At 41.1% G+C, this 19,180-nt stretch overlaps 1 protein-coding gene across 1 annotated transcript; it reads right to left on the bottom strand.

Annotated features, from left to right (window-relative positions):
• Window positions 1-3,186: 3,186 nt before the first annotated feature.
• LOC135506946 (zinc finger and BTB domain-containing protein 18-like) lies at window positions 3,187-10,346 on the bottom strand. The gene is made up of 3 exons (XM_064926381.1): window positions 9,847-10,346; window positions 9,371-9,501; window positions 3,187-9,169 (listed from the first exon to the last, which is right to left on the bottom strand). Exons 1-3 carry the CDS (start codon window positions 10,121-10,123, stop codon window positions 7,967-7,969), a joined length of 1,611 nt encoding a protein of 536 aa, XP_064782453.1. The 5' UTR covers window positions 10,124-10,346; the 3' UTR covers window positions 3,187-7,966.
• Between the last annotated feature and the right edge of the window lie 8,834 nt (window positions 10,347-19,180).

The raw sequence follows: 19,180 nt of genomic DNA, 5'->3' as shown, positions 1-19,180 counted from the left end.
ATGAAGACTCTTCTACGATTTTTATCTGCCTTGTTCTTTGCAGATCCAGATTTTGACTCTCCCCCTTGCTTCCCTTTCCTCTGAAACAGCCTTTTGCTAGATTGCGCCGTTTTCTTCCATTGCAAGCTGGTTTTCAGGGCCAGCTTTTAGATAAGGCCGGATGTCCTCCGGAGTTGGTAGTCTGCTGTCAGAAATGGGATTGCTGGGCAAGGGTGAGCTGGTGCTAGCATAAGAACTGGATCAGGTCTGTGTCTGAGCTCGTGCAAGGCAGAGCTGGTATGGTGCTGGGACCTGGCAGGTTGGTGCTGGGGCCTGGCAGGGCTCTGAATGGGGCGATCTGTAACGTAGGATAGCGCAAACTCGGTTTCCAGAAATACATGACTGTTGTAAGGTTGTACCCCAGTCACGCTAAAGCCAGTCTGAATGTTCAAGGGAGTTGCAGCCAGAGGATAGGTGATTGCCACAATCCCAGGAATTTCATAAATTGGCATAGTCTTCCAAGGATTGTTCCTCATACAGGCATCACACACGGTGTTGATGTGCCTCTTCAGCGGCCCGTAGACAGACCTGTTTAAGGCTTGAAGCTGATGAGAGCAATGGAGTGGGAATGACAGCATAATTATGCCATTTTTGGGGGCATAATTGAGTTGTGTCTTTCTCCGTAATTAATATTACCTGATTAGTTCATTACATTTACATGATTAGCTCAGAGAGTCAGGTACCACAAAATAATATTTATAGAGCTGTTATCTTCCGAATAAACTCTTAAAGACCGAGTAATATTTTAAATCAATAGCAGTCAATATTAATCATCTTAATTCAGTCTCATCTGAAAGTTGTAAATTCTTGGTTATCTGCACGAACCCTGGCTAACAAGTTGAATCAGCAATACAAAATTGGGTTTAATTATTTATTTACTAAATACCTAATGAATCACACAGAATTACAAATACACAAAATTAAATCATAATGTGATTACAAATTACATCAAAGGAAAACGTCCCTAGGGGCGGAACAGGTATGACAGCTGCTTACACAAAAGAAAAGGGACTGGGGTAAATACAGTATCTTATGCATTCTAAATTACTGCCCATTTGGAAAAGGAAAATGCAATAAATATTTACTCTGAGCTGCGCTTCGGTAGGTTGATGGTAGATGGAAGGCCGTGTTGCCCAACCGGATCCTTTGTCCTTTGAAGAATGTCTCTGCTGGTAATTGAATATGTTGTAGTAATGTCTTTGTGTGGTAGGCGGGATACTCTGTCTGTTCCTTCCTAACCCTCGTTTGCAGCGGCTGTTGCTAACTCAACGGCTAGGAGGTATAATTTATGTAGTGAATAAGAGTTCAAAGTTCATACCATTCGCAACCAAAGCTCACGCTGATGTTTGCTTCGTTCTGTAGTTATTATCTGAACCATTCTGACATCGGACCGTCGTCCTCCCCGGAACAGGAGGTTACATTGTCGTCAAGGCTTTATATAGGAAGGGAGAGGAGGGCATGTTTGAATTTTTTTATAGCCCATGTCCCTTCACAGGGGTGGGCCACTGATTGAGCAGAGCCCTACCTTATGAAAACCCAAATCTCACATTTTAGAAGATAAAATCACATTTCATCCCATCACGAATCATTTCATATTCAAACATTTATATTGAACAACAATTCCATGTGAATCCGATAACTCTGTTGGCGGGTTTTGCACCGGTTTAAAGTGTTTTGCATTTGATTTGGAACCGGGCTGTCTCCAAACAGTGAGTCAGGTGCCCACAGCTGTCAGAAGAAGAAAGTTGGCTTAAAACAAAAGTGAGTTATCTGCCTTCACAATGAAAACTAGCTTGAAAATTCTAGCATTTATTTGATGGAAAATAGATATGTTTCTGGACATGCACCAATGTTGCCTTGTTGACATGACCGAGAAGTGAAGATAATTGTTCATTTGAGAAAGGTGGTACTCCCTTCACGCTTTCGTCCGATGACCTAATGCGCTATTGCCCGGTTCAATTTGGGCCAGCATAAAATAATCACCACAGAGCAAGACAGCGGGCTGTCAAGGTCCCGACTATTCCTATTTGGATTGGTGGATATTTTGGATTATTTGAAATATATATTTTTTTTAAATCGATGAGGGTGTTGACATTAACCGCCTGTATTGAATGGAGAGTGAGACGCTATACTAGCCTAATGAATAAGCATGATCGAATATCAACAGGGACAACTCCGATATAAAGTGTTTTTTTCTGAAAGTTGCTGTGATGTTATGTGCATCACATAGTACACTCTTAACAACCTCAGCATTACGAAACTTATATTAGATCAATTAAGCCTCATGTATCAAAATAAACATACATTTGTTCTTTACTAAATTCGACACCCATTGACCTATATTCAAAAACTCCTCACTTGCTTAATAATTAATGATCTGCTTAACATGGATAGATTTTGGGTGGAGTAAACCCTCTCGCTTCCCCTTTTCCTCTGATTTGGTAAAATGTTCACTTGTTTGAATAGCCTAAAGTTATCAACTAGAGGATCATGATTCTACAGTACTGCGTGGATAGTGAAATGAGAGGAGGTGGGCCAATTGAATTAGAACCGTTGTCTAAATCTCCCGGCAAAAGTTTCCTCCGAAGCGCAGGCTGCAAGAGAAGGTAACGTGCACAATTAGCTACGATAGGCAAAGAAAGGCATGTCAATGTATCTGAACCGAGACAATGTGAATGAGTTGCCGAAAACAGTTTCTGAAAACAGCAAGTGAAAGAACATGGGTAAATTCACATTAAATTACATCCCAAGATTTACGCCCATTTGTTCAGAGAGAGACCTGTGATAATTACAAGAGTGAACCCATAGGGTTAACAGTAAGCGTGAGCAATGTGCATTATTGTGCTGTGCTTATAGGCCATAAGGTAAATAGGTAAATGACATTCTGCACATCGCTAACAGGAAAGAGATGAAAGAAGACTTTATACTGATAATGATATGTTTGTATTCATTCCCACAATGCCCATAGAATAGGAAACGATGTGAATTATGTTATGCTTACTGGACGACGTTAAACCAGCATTTAGACCAGTTTTACTGATTGAACCTTGGTAAAATACATTCCCTGCAATGATACAAAAATAACCAAGTCAGTCTGTACAAAGTTGATTTTTTTTTTTTTTAACAAAATTGTCATACTCACATAACTTGTAGTACAGTACTTTTATTGGACAAAAAGATACATGTGACAAGTAGAATAATATTACTCACTATGGTATCACTTGACCACTTCTGTAAATCTGGAACCCTCTCTTTGATCAATGAATTTTAGAATACTTTGGAAAATGTTCAACATTACATTACACACAGCTTTACTAATTCCTGTCTAGTAAAGATGAAGTAAGGCATTATCATTATCTCACTATAAAACACCAGCATCAACCTCAAGGGACATAGTTGTCACTCTTCATCAGTGAAGCAGACACAGTCACACCAACCATCACCATATCATCTACTCTGCCTCATCATACTCATTCCCTCCTCAGTTCACCTCATCCAGTTCCCTACTACATCCAAAACCAACAGAATTAATTACTAACTAACTCACTAAGACTACATTACATGTCACGATACTCTATACATGGGCAGTGTGCATTTTCTGCTGGTGTAGCTCCTCTCTGAGAATCTCTTCCCACAATGCGTACAGGCAAATGATGTCTCTTCCATGTGGATCTTCAGGTGCCTCTTCGGCTGGTGCTGGTGGGAGAACCTCTTCTCAAACTAGGGGTAGATGTAGGATTTCTCCCCTGTGTGGACTCTCGTGCCTCTTCAGGTTGGACGGGTGGGAGAAAACACAGCACACTAGCTGTACACAAAGACTTCCAGTCCTTGCGCTAAGCTAGTTAGCACTGCCTCCCGAAATTACCTCTAACGTCCTGCATACTGAACTCAGATGTAAAAATGGTATCCACGAGTTCTGACTCTGGGGAGTAGATACAATTTTTTGCCCAAATCCCCAACTATCCCTTTAATGGTTTGATAGTCCAAAGGCATGGTCCCACACTTAAGACAAAATTAATCAAGACCTGGGCCCGTATCCACAAAGAGTAGGATCTTTCCAAATAATCGTGTTCATTATGATCTAAAAGGAAAACTCATCCTAGATCAGCACTCCTACTCTCAGACACTTTGTAGATACTAGCCCTGACCTAATACCATTCAGACAGTAGTTCACAGTAGGCTCACCTCAGTGAGACTGTGTGTGGTCCTGTGCTGCTCAGCTGCTTCCTCTGTGGCTTGAGGAGGAGGTGTAGCCTGTTTGGCCTCCATGACCATATTCCCCTCAGGGTTCCCCAGACCCTCCTCACATCCCTCCTTCACCAGCAGCACCTCTGGACCAATGATGTGTTCCACATGTGTTCCAGCCTGAATTCCAACTTGATTAAATAGATTTCTCACCCATCAACACACCTTAATGACAAAGTGAAAACATGTTTTTAGAAAGGTTTGCATATTTATTTCAAATGAAATACAGAAAGAACTAATTTATGTAAGCATTCACATCCCTGAGTCAATACATGTTAGAATCACCTTTGGCAGTGATTACAGCTGTGAGTGTTTCTGGGTAAGCAAGAGCCTTGACTTTTTCAAAATTTTGTTGTGTTACAGCCTGCACTTAAAATATATTAAATTTAGATTTTATGTCACTGGCCAACACACACTACCCCATAATGTCAAAATGGAATTATGTTTTTAGACATTTTAGCAAATTCATTAAAAATGAAAAATTTAAATGTCTTAAGTCAACCCCTTTGTCAATATGTGTGCAATAAGTGTTTAGCATGGTTTTTGAATGACTACCTCATCTCTGTACCCCAGGCATACAATTATCTGTAAGGTCCCTCAGTCGAGCAGTGCATTTCAAACACAGATTTAACCATAAAGACCAGGGAGGTTTTCCAATACCTCGCAAAGAAGGACACCTATTTGTAGATGGTGAAAAATCAGACAATGAATATCCCATTGTGCATGGTCAAGTTATTAATTACACTTTGGATGGTATATCAATACACCCAGTCACTACAAAATACAGGCATCCTTCCTAACTCAGTTGCCGGAGACGAAGGAAACCACTCAGGGATTTCACCATGAAGCTAATGGTGACTTTAAAACAGAGTTTAATGGCTGTGATAGAAGACTGAGGATGGATCAACAACATTGTAGTTACTCCACAATACTACCCTAAACGACAGAGTGAAAAGCATTCATGTTTGCACTAAAGTAAAACTGCAAAAAATGTGGCAAAGAAATTAACTTTATGTCCTGGGGTAAATCTAACACAACACATCACTGAGTACCACTCATCAGATTTTCAAGCATGGTGGTGGCTGCATCATGTTATGGGTATGCTTGTCATTGGCAAGGACTAGGGAGTTTTTAGGATAAAAAGAAACAGAATTGAGCTAAGCACAGGCAAAATCCTAGAGGAAAACCAGGTTCAGTCTGCTTTCCAACAGACACGGGGAAACAAATTATTCTTTCAGCAGGACAATAACCTAAAACACAAGGCCAAATCTACACTGGAGTTGCTTACCAAGATGACATTGAATGTTCCTGAGTGGCCTAGTAACAGTTGTGAGTTAAATTGACTTGAAAATCTTTGACAAGACCTGATGGCCAACAACCAACTTGACAGAACTTGAAGAATTCTAAGAAGAATGTGCAAATATTGTACAATCCAGGTGTGCAAAGCTCTTAGATACGTACCGCTGCCAAAGATGATTCTAAAATGTATTGGCTTAGGGGTTTGAATAGTTATGTAAATGTGATATTTATCTTTTTCATTTTCAATACATTAGAAATGTTTTCAAAAAAACATGTTTTCACTTTGTCATTATGGGGTAATCCCTTTTGAAATCAGGTTGGAACACAACAAAATGTGGAATAAGTCAAGAGGTATGAATACTTCCTGAAGGCACTGTATTGTCAGATAAGCGATGGTAGCCTATCCATTTGGCATGTAGCTAGCTAGCTAGCTAAGCAAACAACATGCGTAATTTAGCTTGCTGTATCAGGAGATTAGGCTCGACATCGGCAAGTCCTCGTCTTGAAAAAGGTGTCAGTCGGACTACTGTCATCATCACTATAGATGGCATGCAAATGAAACAATATTTGGATATAGCCATCTAGTTTATCCCCTAAAAGTTAGTTTGTTAACCAGCCATATTGATGTGATCTGTTATTAGCTAACTAGCCAATTTGACATGGTCCATCAATCAATGTAGCCTATCATGTCTGTCAGCAGCAATCGTGATTACACACACTGAAAAACAATGTTGAAAAGGGGATAATGTTAGCTAACTTAACTAGGTAGGCCTATGTTGGTTGGAGAAAAATGTACATTAGGTCAACTTACCACTATGTTCAGCCAACTGTACAAAGTTTCTAACTTGCAAAGTAAACATTATCAGCTAACATTACATCGGTAAATGTGCCCTTCTGCTGCTTGACAGGCAGAGCCCACAAACAATGGGAAATGAACCAAACCACTCATACTTGTCAGATATAATTAACTTTTATATCACTCAATTATCCAATTAAAAGTGGCCCCTATTGAGAGATATCGTGGGCTACCCTCGCATATCTGAAATTACATGATCAATTGATGTTTTCTGATCATTAAAAGCATGTAGTTACTTGCTGTATAACTCTGATGATATAGCTAAATGTGCGCAATTCTTTTGCATGGACATTTGTAGTTCTGACAATGCTCTTCAAGAGGTGATGATATTACATCCAAATAGTTAACCTTTATTTTACAATCCCTTAAACGGCACGCAGTTGTCAATGGCTTTAGAGGAGCTAGGGTCTCCTTGCCCCCCAACAGGCAAATCGAACACTGCATCTTATTGGGATATTTTATTGATAACGACCTATTGGCCAGTGAGAGGCTTCAAAGCCACCAGTCGGCCATATTGGCACTCCCCAGAAGCCACAGTCCTCCATAGGAATTAATGGAATTCTACAGTATTTCAATTAAATGTTTCATGGACAAAATTACATGTATTTAAAGCTGTACTTTGCAGAAATCGCTCCGCCATTTCGTGTTTTTTTAAATTTCTAATAGTTCACCTAATTTCAGTTTGTGATAAAACAAGTCGGTAGAATGATTCTCTACACTATACTATCTAAACTGCTGTGAAATATATTTTCCAAAACCAAACTTATTGTATTGTCAGTTGTTTGAAGCTGGTGTAAGGAACTTCAAGTAAAAGACGCAAAAACTATTGCTTCTTAGACTTGATTTCAATGAGAATGACAGATCTATAACTCACATTTCTATGTGAATTTGGTTGGGTTGCAGCTTCAAGTATTTTTTGTTGTTGTAGTAAGGACGGAAATATTAGAAGCTTTAAAAATAATAATACTTAAGGAAAATGTTTTTAATTTTCCTTTTTAAATGTTTGTTTAACTCACATAATATAATTTAAAAGTATGCAATAAGGTGTCTGTAATAATAAACAGGGCAAAAACAAATATAGACATTAATAAATGCATTTGGGTAGCTTCCCAAATATCTTTTACAAGGGTGGGGGAGTGCCAAATGAAGGCGCGGTTTCAAAACAGCAGCCCTTATCAGTCATCTAGTGTAAAATATGAATTATTTATCTGGACCCTCCTCTTGGAAGAGAGAGGTGATACAGATTACACAGACATAGATGCACACCCAGGTAATAAACACACTATCAACATGGAGAGCTTACCTATCCCCACATCGTTTGCGTCCTATACTGTAGTTACTGATTAGCTTAATTGTTGCTAAACCCATCATGTTGGACATAAATTATGTTGTGGGTAAATAAGAGTCAGCTATGGTAAGTCAAAAGTAATCGGTGGATCTTTTCTGCTGGCAATTCATTAATCTTTGTCTTTATTGCAGGGTTTGATCTAAATGTCAATCTATCGAATGGAACGGTTACTTTCTATATCATAGAGTGGCATGGTTTTTCTGCTGGTGTATCCTGAGGTATCTCCTCTCAGAGAACCTCTTCCCGCAGTGCGTACAGGCGAACGGCCGTTCTCCCGTGTGGACCTTCAGGTGCATCTTCAGGTTGCCAGCCAGGGCGAAGCGCATGTGACACTGGGTACAGCTGAATGGTTTCTCCCCTGTGTGGACCCTCTGGTGCATCTTTAGGTTGTCCTGGCGGGAGAACCTCTTCTCACACTGGGTACAGCTGAAGGGTTTCTCCCCTGTGTGGACCCTCTGGTGCCTCTCCACCTTCTGGGGGCAGCTGAAGCCTTTGTTACAGAACATGCAGAGGAATCGTTTCTCTTTAGTATTGCCTGATGTGGCTCCTTCTCCCTGAACCTGGGCTCTAGCCCTGTCGTTTGAGTTCAATACCTGATCGAAAAGGATCTGGCCGTGTGAATCGGAAGGTGCCATCGACGTGAACACTGGGTCACGACCCCTGAACGCATCTAAAGAGGAGTGGGTGGCGACATTTAGATTTGTCTCTAAGCTTCCCCTGTAATTTAAGAAATCTCTGCCCTGTGAGTGTCCGTCTCTTAGGTGACTATCTGTATTCCATGTGGGAGGAGCATCGCCCTCCACTTTCACCTCATCTACCACTATAACCTCCCCTTTCTTATCTAGGCACCCTTTAGAGTATACACTACTACTGTACCGGTTCCAGTCCTCTCTAGACAGATCAGTCTGTGTCTCTAAACCCAAGGGCATTTTGCCAGGATCCATCTCTGTAGTGTAAGAACAAGATGGATCATCACTGCCGGTGTCTAATGCGTCACCATCAACATCCCCACGGGAATTAACCGTCCTCTGGCTCTGGTGAAATACCGGTAAATATTCTGAGCCGGGAGCAGGAGGACAGCCCAGTAGCCCTAGTCTCTCTGGGTCTGATCTGTGGTCAGATCCTGTGTGTAAGAACCTGTGTGTTACAGTTATAGTCTCTGTGTCGGTCTCTGACTTGAGGACGGCGTTCTGCGTTCCACTGACCTCCGTGATGCTATGTCGGGTCCTGGGCTGCGCTGGGGTGGTAATGGTGTCCTCCGTTGCTACAGAGGGCGCTCCACATGCTGCTCCAGTCTGTATGTCTCTGCTGTGTCGTGGGGGTTCCTCTTCTCCAGACCTCTCCTGTTTGACCCCAGGACCTACAGCCTCTGGATCTGCAGACTGACACGAGAGGAGATTATTATTGCTACATGAGTTGAATTGGATAACAATGTCGTTGGGAAGTCTCACAAGCTCCCCTATGGCAGATAAATAACAATGTACATGTAGGAAAGTGAATAGCTGAGGGGAGACTTTCTGAAATAAACAGCCACATTTGATTTACAAAGTAACACATTTTTTATGCAACACTATGACACTAACCTCTATCACGATAACGTTCTGGGTTGAGGTTCCACTTCTCTCATCAACAGTGATTGGTTGGTCATCTCTCCATGTGTTGTGTCCTGCTGGCTTCACAAAGCTCCTGTTGCCTCCAGTGTGATATCCTTCACCTGGGAGTGTGATTGGGGGAAAATAGGTGGTTAAGTTAGCTATTGTCAATGCTCAACACTATATTGTACAATATTGACATGGTCTACAATTGACAAGGATGTAAGGCAACACTTCTGGTAACTTATTGATGTACTATTTATTGATTGATGTATTATGTTAGATGAATCACATTGTTTTAATTGAGTAAATAATAGGAAATACAGTAAATCAATAATCTGGTTAGAATATCAGTGTCTTTGTGCGAGATAGCTAAATAATTATTGCATAGTATTTGAAAACTGACCAGCTATATATATGACTGAATGGCAACAGGCCACACAGCCTCGGCCTTCTGCTAAATGTACCTCTTGCCATTCCTCTGTATCGGTCGAGGATCTTGATACTACTGGGACGACTGGCGAGGACGCGCTCTCGCGCTGTCCTCTCTGCGCGCTCCCGTGCCACCTTCAGTTCCAGTAGTTTCCTCCGCAATGCCATGTTTTCTTTCTGGCTTTGAGTTATTTCCAAACGAAACACTGCATAGTCGTCATCTACGAGTTTACATATCTCAGCCACAGCTGCATTCGCTAGTACCTCCATAATGGAGGCAATTTGAGTGTGAAACACCATACAGTTAGCCATTGTTAGCTAACGTTAGCAGCTAGCGTTACCTAGAAAACATCTATTTTTTTATATATTTTTTAATCTATGAACCAAATCCTGTCTCCAACGCGAATTAAACACTACATGTGGTAAGTGTGTGATGCTGTGCAGTTAAATTAGTCATATTTTAAGTTCCAGTGTGTTTATAAACGTCTAAATAACAACAATAAAAACGCTATCGTGAAAATTGTTCTTGTTGACGTCAGTGTACTTTTTGTGTGAGTTTCCGGCAGACTATACAAGTATTACTGCCTTTCACAGGTCGGAGTGTGCATTGCACATTGTCACACAAAAAGGGGAATAAATCTCACCACCATCTAATCCAGGGGTGGGACCTGATTGGTGTCACACTTTTGCCCCAGCTAACAAACATGACTCCAATAGTCAACTAATTATTACCTTCAGTTTAGAATGCAATTAGTTTAATCAGCTGTTTGCTAGGGATTGGGGAAAGTGTGACACCACTCTGGCACCTAAGGACTGGAGTTGCCAGTCCCTGATAACCCCACAGATATACCCAAAAAACGCACCACCCCTATCCCACTACATTAGCCCTACCAGATCCTACTCCAGGCCAACAGACCAGGAGCATGGAACCCCTTCTCTTAAAACCTCATGTAGATCCCTTGCACCCAAAAATGTCTCTGCTACTTCCACTACCACATGTATTTTCTGGGATTCACGCTTCATCTGTGCATTACAATTAACCATAGCGATAAACACAAGAAATCCTACCTTACTAAAACTCATCCTCTCTGGATCCCTCTCTTATTCACAAGGGGTCTCCCAGTCTAATCATTCACCCTTGGGCTATCCTATACTCTCTTCACTTCCGCAGAACAGGACATTTTCTGCCCCACTCGAGCTGCAACATGTCTGAATCCTTAGCACATAAAGCACCGTAGCGGGTTTGGAACATAGGCCCTCACAGCTTACTAAATATAACCTAACCTGACCTTATCAGGTAGAAGTTCTGTGTCATAGCTCAACAAGACAGACTGTATTCTCAGTCTCGCCATTGCCACCAGGTCTACGTCTCACCAAAAGGTGGGTGTCACAAACACCAGGGATATAATTTTTCATTGGATCCACCTCTACACTCAACGCTACCACACTGATCACTCCTTTGAGTGGCACCCTGCTCCGGAGAGCAGGGCACTACACATGTCGATCCCAGAAGCACATGACACGGTTTGTCTGCTGCCTCTGGGCGGAGGATGCACAAAAAAGCTAAACAATTAAACTTCTCAAAACTTTGACAGATGTACAGTTCCCAGTTTGACCTTTACTCAGCTTGAAACAATCTACAGGCTGGCCAAAAAGCCAGAATACACCTCTCAGGGCAAACGTTGGAAGTCTCTACCACACCTGACAACGCAGGTACTTCATCCTGTTCTGGCTCACTTCCAAACTCCATGTCACCCTCGTTGGTGATTTGTTGTAACAGGAGAAAGGATCTCACACTCAGTAGTTGATTTGTACTCTTTAACACCATTGCTAGGTATATATTCAGAAAATGTAGGTTTGAGCCTGGCGCCTTCCCATTCTTCCACGTTTGTGTTATAAGACAGAGGGAACTAGACAAATCATAGAGATAGATAGAGGACTCATCTTTGTATCTGTGCCATTATAGCTTCAGTGATAGTATGGGCGGTACCATTGAGGCAATTTTTTTATTTATTTTTAGTGAACCTTTATTTAAAAAGGTACAGAGATTGTTCTGTCCACTGGTGGATCTAAATATTTTTCCTCATAAACCTGGACCCCAACCAAGGATTATGCCTACTGGACCCTATTCAAACTAAACTACTGAGAGAGCTACTTCCTTTGCTTGGCCCTCCTATGTTGAACATATAGTGGCTTGCGAAAGTATTCACCCCCCCGGCATTATTCCTATTTTGTTTCCTTACAACCTGGAATTAAAATAGATTTTGGGGGAGTTTGAATCATTTGATTTACACAACATGCCTACCATTTTGAAGATGCAAAATATTTTTTGTGAAACAAGTAAGACAAAATAAATTAGCTTGAGTGTGCATAACTATTCACCCCCCCCCCCCAAGTCAATACTTTGTAGAGCCACCTTTTGCAGCAATTACAGCTGCAAGTCTCTTATGTCTCCATAAGCTTGGCATACAGTGCCTTGAGAAAGTATTCAGCCCCCTTGAACTTTGCGACCTTTTGCCACATTTCAGGCTTCAAACATAAAGATATAAAACTGTATTTTTTGTGAAGAATCAACAACAAGTGGGACACAATCATGAAGTGGAACGACATTTATTGGATTTTTAAAACTTTTTTAACAAATCAAAAACTGACAAATTGGGCGTGCAAAATTATTCAGCCCCTTTACTTTCAGTGCAGCAAACTCTCCAGAAGTTCAGTGAGGATCTCTGAATGATCCAATGTTGACCTAAATGACTAATGATGATAAATACAATCCACCTGTGTGTAATCAAGTCTCTGTATAAATGCACCTGCACTGTGATAGTCTGAGGTCCGTTAAAAGCGCAGAGAGCATCATGAAGAACAAGGAACACACCAGGCAGGTCCGAGATACTGTTGTGAAGAAGTTTAAAGCCGGATTTGGATACAAAAAGATTTCCCAAGCTTTAAACATCCCAAGGAGCACTGTGCAAGCGATAATATTGAAATGGAAGGAGTATCAGACCACTGCAAATCTACCAAGACCTGGCCGTCCCTCTAAACTTTCAGCTCATACAAGGAGAAGACTGATCAGAGATGCAGCCAAGAGGCCCATGATCACTCTGGATGAACTGCAGAGATCTACAGCTGATGTGGGAGACTCTGTCCATAGGACAACAATCAGTCGTATATTGTACAAATCTGGCCTTTATGGAAGAGTGGCAAGAAGAAAGCCATTTCTTAAAGATATCCATAAAACGTGTTGTTTAAAGTTTACCACAAGCCACCTGGGAGACACACCAAACATGTGGAAGAAGGTGCTCTGGTCAGATGAAACCAAAATTGAACTTTTTGGCAACAATGCAAAACGTTATGTTTGGCGTAAAAGCCACACAGCTCAACTCCCTGAACACACCATACCCACTGTCAAACATGGTGGTGGCAGCATCATGGTTTGGGCCTGCTTTTCTTCAGCAGGGACAGGGAAGATGGTTAAAATTGATGGGAAGATGGATGGAGCCAAATACAGGACCATTCTGGAAGAAAACCTGATGGAGTCTGCAAAAGACCTGAGACTGGGACGGAGATTTGTCTTCCAACAAGACAATGATCCAAAACATAAAGCAAAATCTACAATGGAATGGTTCAAAAATAAACATATCCAGGTGTTAGAATGGCCAAATCAAAGTCCAGACCTGAATCCAACCGAGAATATGTGGAAAGAACTGAAAAGTGCTGTTCACAAATGCTCTTCATCCAACCTCACTGAGCTCGAGCTGTTTTGCAAGGAGGAATGGGAAAAAATTTCAGTCTCTCGATGTGCAAAACTGATAGAGACATACCCCAAGCAACTTACAGCTGTAATCACAGCAAAAGGTGGCGCTACAAAGTATTAACTTAAGGGGGCTGAATAATTTTGCACGCCCAATTTTTCAGTTTTTGATTTGTTAAAAAAGTTTGAAATATCCAATAAATGTCGTTCCACTTCATGATTGTGTCCCACTTGTTGTTGATTCTTCACAAAAAATACAGTTTTATATCTTTATGTTTGAAGCCTGAAATGTGGCAAAAGGTCGCAAAGTTCAAGGGGGCCGAATACTTTCGCAAGGCACTATATCTATCCACTGTGATTTTTGCCCATTTATGGCCATTCTTCAAGGCAAAACTGCTCCAGCTCCTTCAAGTCCAACCTGATGACTCCTGTCTTTCCCCAGTCCACCTTGTTGTGCTGCTGCTCCAGTTTCAACTGTTCTGCTTGCCGCTATGGAACCCTGACCTGTTCACCGGATGTGCTTCCTTGTCCTGGATCTGCCGTTTATTCTCTCTCTCTCCCCCCTTTTAATGTTCAGCTATGAAAAGCCAACTGACATTTACTTCTGAGGTGCTGACCTGTTTTACAAAAAATAATAAAGGTTTATAGAAGTAACATTTTGCTGTACACACAAACATGACATGATATTATAAAATGTTAACCACTGTCAAGCCCATCTCTAAGACTGTGTTTCAAGTACCTAACAATATGGAGCCATTGGAGTTTATTATTTAAAAAAAGTCCATATGTATTGATTCAAGAATTAAATATGTTTTGGTTCGACTGAGAGAAGGTCCCTACAATTACACAAAAAATAACCAGTCAGTCAACACTGAGTCCATTTTGTATTTTCAACAAAATGGTCATACAGTCATAACATGAAGGACAGTACTTTTATTGCAAAAAATAATACGTGACAAGTAGAATAACTTCTCACTGTGGTAACACTACATTTCTCTGTAAATCTGGTACCCTCACTTTGATAAAATGTATTTTAGAATACTTTAGTAAAGGTTCAACATTACAAAGACATTCACTACTGTCGTGACTTTACTTCTGATAACTTATTTATCTAATCAACTAACTGTTTAATTCATTAGGATTTGGGGCACCGCGAGAGCAGTTGTTTAAAGAGTTAGCATCTCTGGAATTAAACTAAAGATATTTACCTATCACATCCATAAAACAGTCAACGTATTATTAATCATAACCTTGCATCATATCATCATTTTGAACAGCCGTAACCTCCACTATCTGCAAAAACCCCAGTGTTACGTACGCCTCGTGGAGGAGGGAATGCAACACCCTGCTACATCTCAACTCCCCGTGGAGTGAAAAAGTATGTGATCGTAGGTGCGGGGAAGGACAACAGAGGCAGAGAAAAATACAGTTTACAGGGAATTTATTATTCCTTAACATGGTAATGTGGGGAAAAGGGGCTGGACGGAACCAAAGCAAAGAAAGTCAAAATGAAAGAGGGGGTGGTCTACCTAGTGTGCATAGACAGATAAAGTACTACAGGTTATGTATGCCCGCAGGCCTCTTGCCTGAACACTCCCAAGGTGCGTTCCCCTTCCCCCCCTGGGAACAAATAAAACAGAATAATTTACCAATAATTTACGTGAACAATTTAAATGAACCAAAAACACTAAGTTCTATTGGCATACACATACCTCTGATGGAGCCGTTACAAAATAATATCAACAAAACTTTCACTGACCAACAACCAACACAGGACATAAAAATAAGCTCTCCTCCTTGACGAAGGAAAACTGGCTTTTATCAAGCTGGAGAAGGAGTTGGTAATTGAAGAGACAGCTGTTTTGTTAGTTTGTTACAGTTACAGCAGTCAGCGATGGGGCTGACCAATCAACTGCTTTAGGATTCCAGGAAGCCATTTCCTGAAATACACACACATACAAAACCACAACAACACAGAAACTGGGGAACGTAACACCCAGCGTTCCTTATGATTCAGTACTACACAAATTTGTGTAATTATTTATTTACTAGCTAACTAAATGATAACATACAAACTTAATACATTAGGAAAAGGTCTCTAGCAGACTGACACAATATGGTGGCTTTTTACAAAAGGAGAGGGAAAGAGAGGAAAAAGAGACACTTATCGTTGATACATTTTAGAAACTTTTCTCACAGTAACCGCCGCCCATTTGGAGTAAGAAATCATGAATGTATTTACGTGTCAATGCCTTGGTTCGCTGTTGGGCCTTTTCGTGGCACGCTTGTAAGACTCTAATTGTCCAGAAGGGGTCCCCCCTTTCCTGTCTTCTACTGTTGTTCACTCTGGAAGATGCTCCTTGGAAGACAGACTAGCCAGCCGTGTCAATGCTTCCCATTGGTAATGACAGTAGTAGAATACGGTGATTTGAGAAGAGTAGTAGAATGGTCCCACTTAAATGAGCTTTTCTAGATATTTGACTTAGGACAGCTAATCAGATGTACCAGTGATTGTCTGGGAGGTGAGCTTCTCGCCTCCACCTCGTGTTGCTATTCACAGTTCAAACCACTTTGGATGTGAGCCGCAGCTCAACGCCCTTCTGGTCCAAATGTACATTTCTTTACCAATCCTTTTATGCACTCTGGTCGACAGGGACGGTTCAGTCAGGCTGACACGCTCTCTGACCTCACTCAGGGAGTGGCTAAATACTCTGAAAGGTTTATAGGAGACAAATTATCTTATGGCTCCAAAAATCACATTCATACCTTAACACAAATACTTTCATAATTGTTCATATACAATGTTAAGGATGGAGACATTGGACTTGTAGTGTATATACTTTTCAGTTACAGCATTTCCTTTATAACCCCTTTAATGACATCACAAGATATAAACCAATATGACATTCATTTTCTATAGCTCTCCACTGACCATTCCCCACGTTCTCTGTAAGGAGTAGTTTTCCACTATTTTCTTTAGAATGTGTTTTGGTTGTTGTTTTGTGTCTCACTGGCTGTTTCTGGCTGTGATTAACAGAGTTGTTCCCCAGTCCAGAGTTGACGGCTCTGTCCCATCCACTGATCTCCACTCTGGCATCTCTGGTCCTGGCCTGCTCAGTGATGTTATCCCCTGGGTCCTTGGCTGCACCGGTCTGCGTCTGGGAATCCAAGAAGGCCACACAGTCTCATGTGTTAACCTTCAGCCATCCACCTGCAGAGTTTAGAAAACACTTTACAAACAAATGGATACAAATAGATTTTTTTGTTGTCAATTACCTGGTCATACATTGTGTTTTTGTCTGTAAACATAAGTTATCTGTATTTCTCCCTTACCTTTGTCGTAGCAGAATCAGAATTAGTTAGATAACATTGATAAATAAGATGTTTTATCTACTTTCATAAATATGTGTATGTGGGAAAAGTTACTTGGGCCCCAGAGAGGGGAGAGGTCCGGCTTGTCTTCATATGTGAACGTATCTTTTAAACCATGTGAAGGGATGATTGAGGGGGAACCAATTATCTCTTGGCTCCACAATGTCTGTGTGCTAGTCACTCCCTACTTTTCCCATTTGGGGGAAGAGTATGGCAGTGTCTGGAACCATTGTATGTCCCCTCTGATGTTGCCCTTATCTTGACCTAGAGGCTCACTCTCCTTTGTGAGCTTGTCCAGGTGGTGGTGGGGTCTGGCTATGTGATACTCCTCTCTCAAGTAAAAGTCTTCCTTTGTGCAGTTTTCCTAAAACCTGTGGTTCGTCATTGTGAGTTGGGAGGGGTGGATCTTTGCTATTAAAGATCTCAGTTGCCATTATGTTGACACTCTCAGAATTAAGTTATAGACACTGAATTGATCTGAGTGTAAAGGGGCTATGGTGAAGCTCATATTATTAAAATATTAAGTTTAAAATATAACTCTGACTTGTGTGTGGTTTGTAAACTCTCCTTTCACTTAGTAATACAGCAAATTACCCCGACACCTTGCTCCCCCATCTTTCTTCTACTCAGCACATTCTCTGATTGGTCAATGAGGGATTGCTGAGTACTATGCAAACATGTAAGTTGATTTTTTTACTTCACACTCTTTAATGGTTTGATCATTCAAAGGCACGGTCCCAAACTTAAGACAAAATGAATCAAGACCTGAGCCCATATCCACAAAGAGTCTGTGCTGAACTAGGATCAGGTCCTCACCCCAGTGAGACTGTATGTGCTCCTGTGCTGCTCAGCTGGTTCCTCTGTGGGTTCAGGAGGAGTCTTAGACTGGTTGTCCTCCATTACCATGTTCCCCTCAGGGTTCCCCAGACCCTCCTCACACCTCTCCTCTTTCACGAGCAGCACCACCACCTATTCTTGGAAGAGACAGGTGATACAGATTACACAGACATACACACGCACACACAGATAATACAAACACTATAAACATGGAGTGTTTACCCATCCCCACTATGTCAACCTGGTCTCAGAGAAAAACTGATATTTTACTCACATCCGTGCCACTCCATTTAGTTTAATATGTTACTTTACGTTAGGATACATTACATTGGCCTACCAATCTAATAGCAGTCATACAATATAATATGTATTGTAGGACATAAAGTAACTTACGTCTTGATCGCACCAGCTTGCTTTGACACGTTTAGTATGCTATATTATGCTTGACTGTTTTAGTATGATACATTACAGTTGAATGCTTTAGAATGATATGCTACTTTTAGAGAGACAGTAAACCTAGGCTAGAACAGGACAGTTTAATATTTACCTTACTGAGGTGATATAGATGGAATAAAGTCATTGTAATATTTTCTACTCTATTCTTGTTAACACACTGTTCTTTCTAAACAATTCTGCCCTCAGCTGGGAAGATACTGATCATAGGAGATTTGATGTGAGATGTACTAAGCAGTACCGTATTTCAAAGGACATCGTGCATACCTTTTTCATTTAACCAAACCCTTTGAGCTAGGACCCCAACCAATAAGATTTTTTCTCTTCAGTGTAAATGAAAGTGGGGCGTCTTGATTTAAATCATAGAGAATGAGAGAAGTATCTAGTGACCAAAAGGCCATATTAGCTGGGGCAGCGCCATTGAGGGCTTCCACCATTTTAATGTAGTTAACTTGTTGGGACTTCCAACTTCATTTTCTGTTACTTCCTGGTAACCCTGTTGGGAGTCATGTCCAACTGGGTCATCGGGATGGATCAGCCAATCATGAATAAGAAAATGTACTACTTCAAAATGGAGATTGGGCGGCAGGTAACCTAGTGGTTAGAGCGTTGGGCCAGTAACTGAAAGGTTGCTAGGTCGAATCCCCGAGCTGACAAGGTAAAGATGTCATTTTGCCCCTGAACAAGGCAGTTAACCCACTGTTCCTCGGCCGTCATAAATAAGTAAGAATTTGTTCTTAACTGACTCTCCTAGTTAAGATAAGGGTTAAGGTTAGGTTTAGGGGAAGGGTTTGTGAAAATGATGAGTAGTTAAAGTAGCTAGAGTAATAAGTAGTTGCAGTTGCAGTTGCTAAAATGCTACATTTGTCCATGATAACACACATGAGTGTCCCAGATTTATGTAGACCAATGTAATGTAACATAATGTAAAGTAAACATATCATGCCAAATGGAGT

The sequence above is a fragment of the Oncorhynchus masou genome, chromosome 20 (genome assembly GCF_036934945.1).
Source record: "Oncorhynchus masou masou isolate Uvic2021 chromosome 20, UVic_Omas_1.1, whole genome shotgun sequence".
NCBI classification, from domain to species: Eukaryota; Metazoa; Chordata; class Actinopteri; order Salmoniformes; family Salmonidae; genus Oncorhynchus; species Oncorhynchus masou.
The sequence above is the reverse complement of the archived record's forward strand: the minus strand, read 5'-3'. Positions and strand labels throughout refer to the sequence as shown.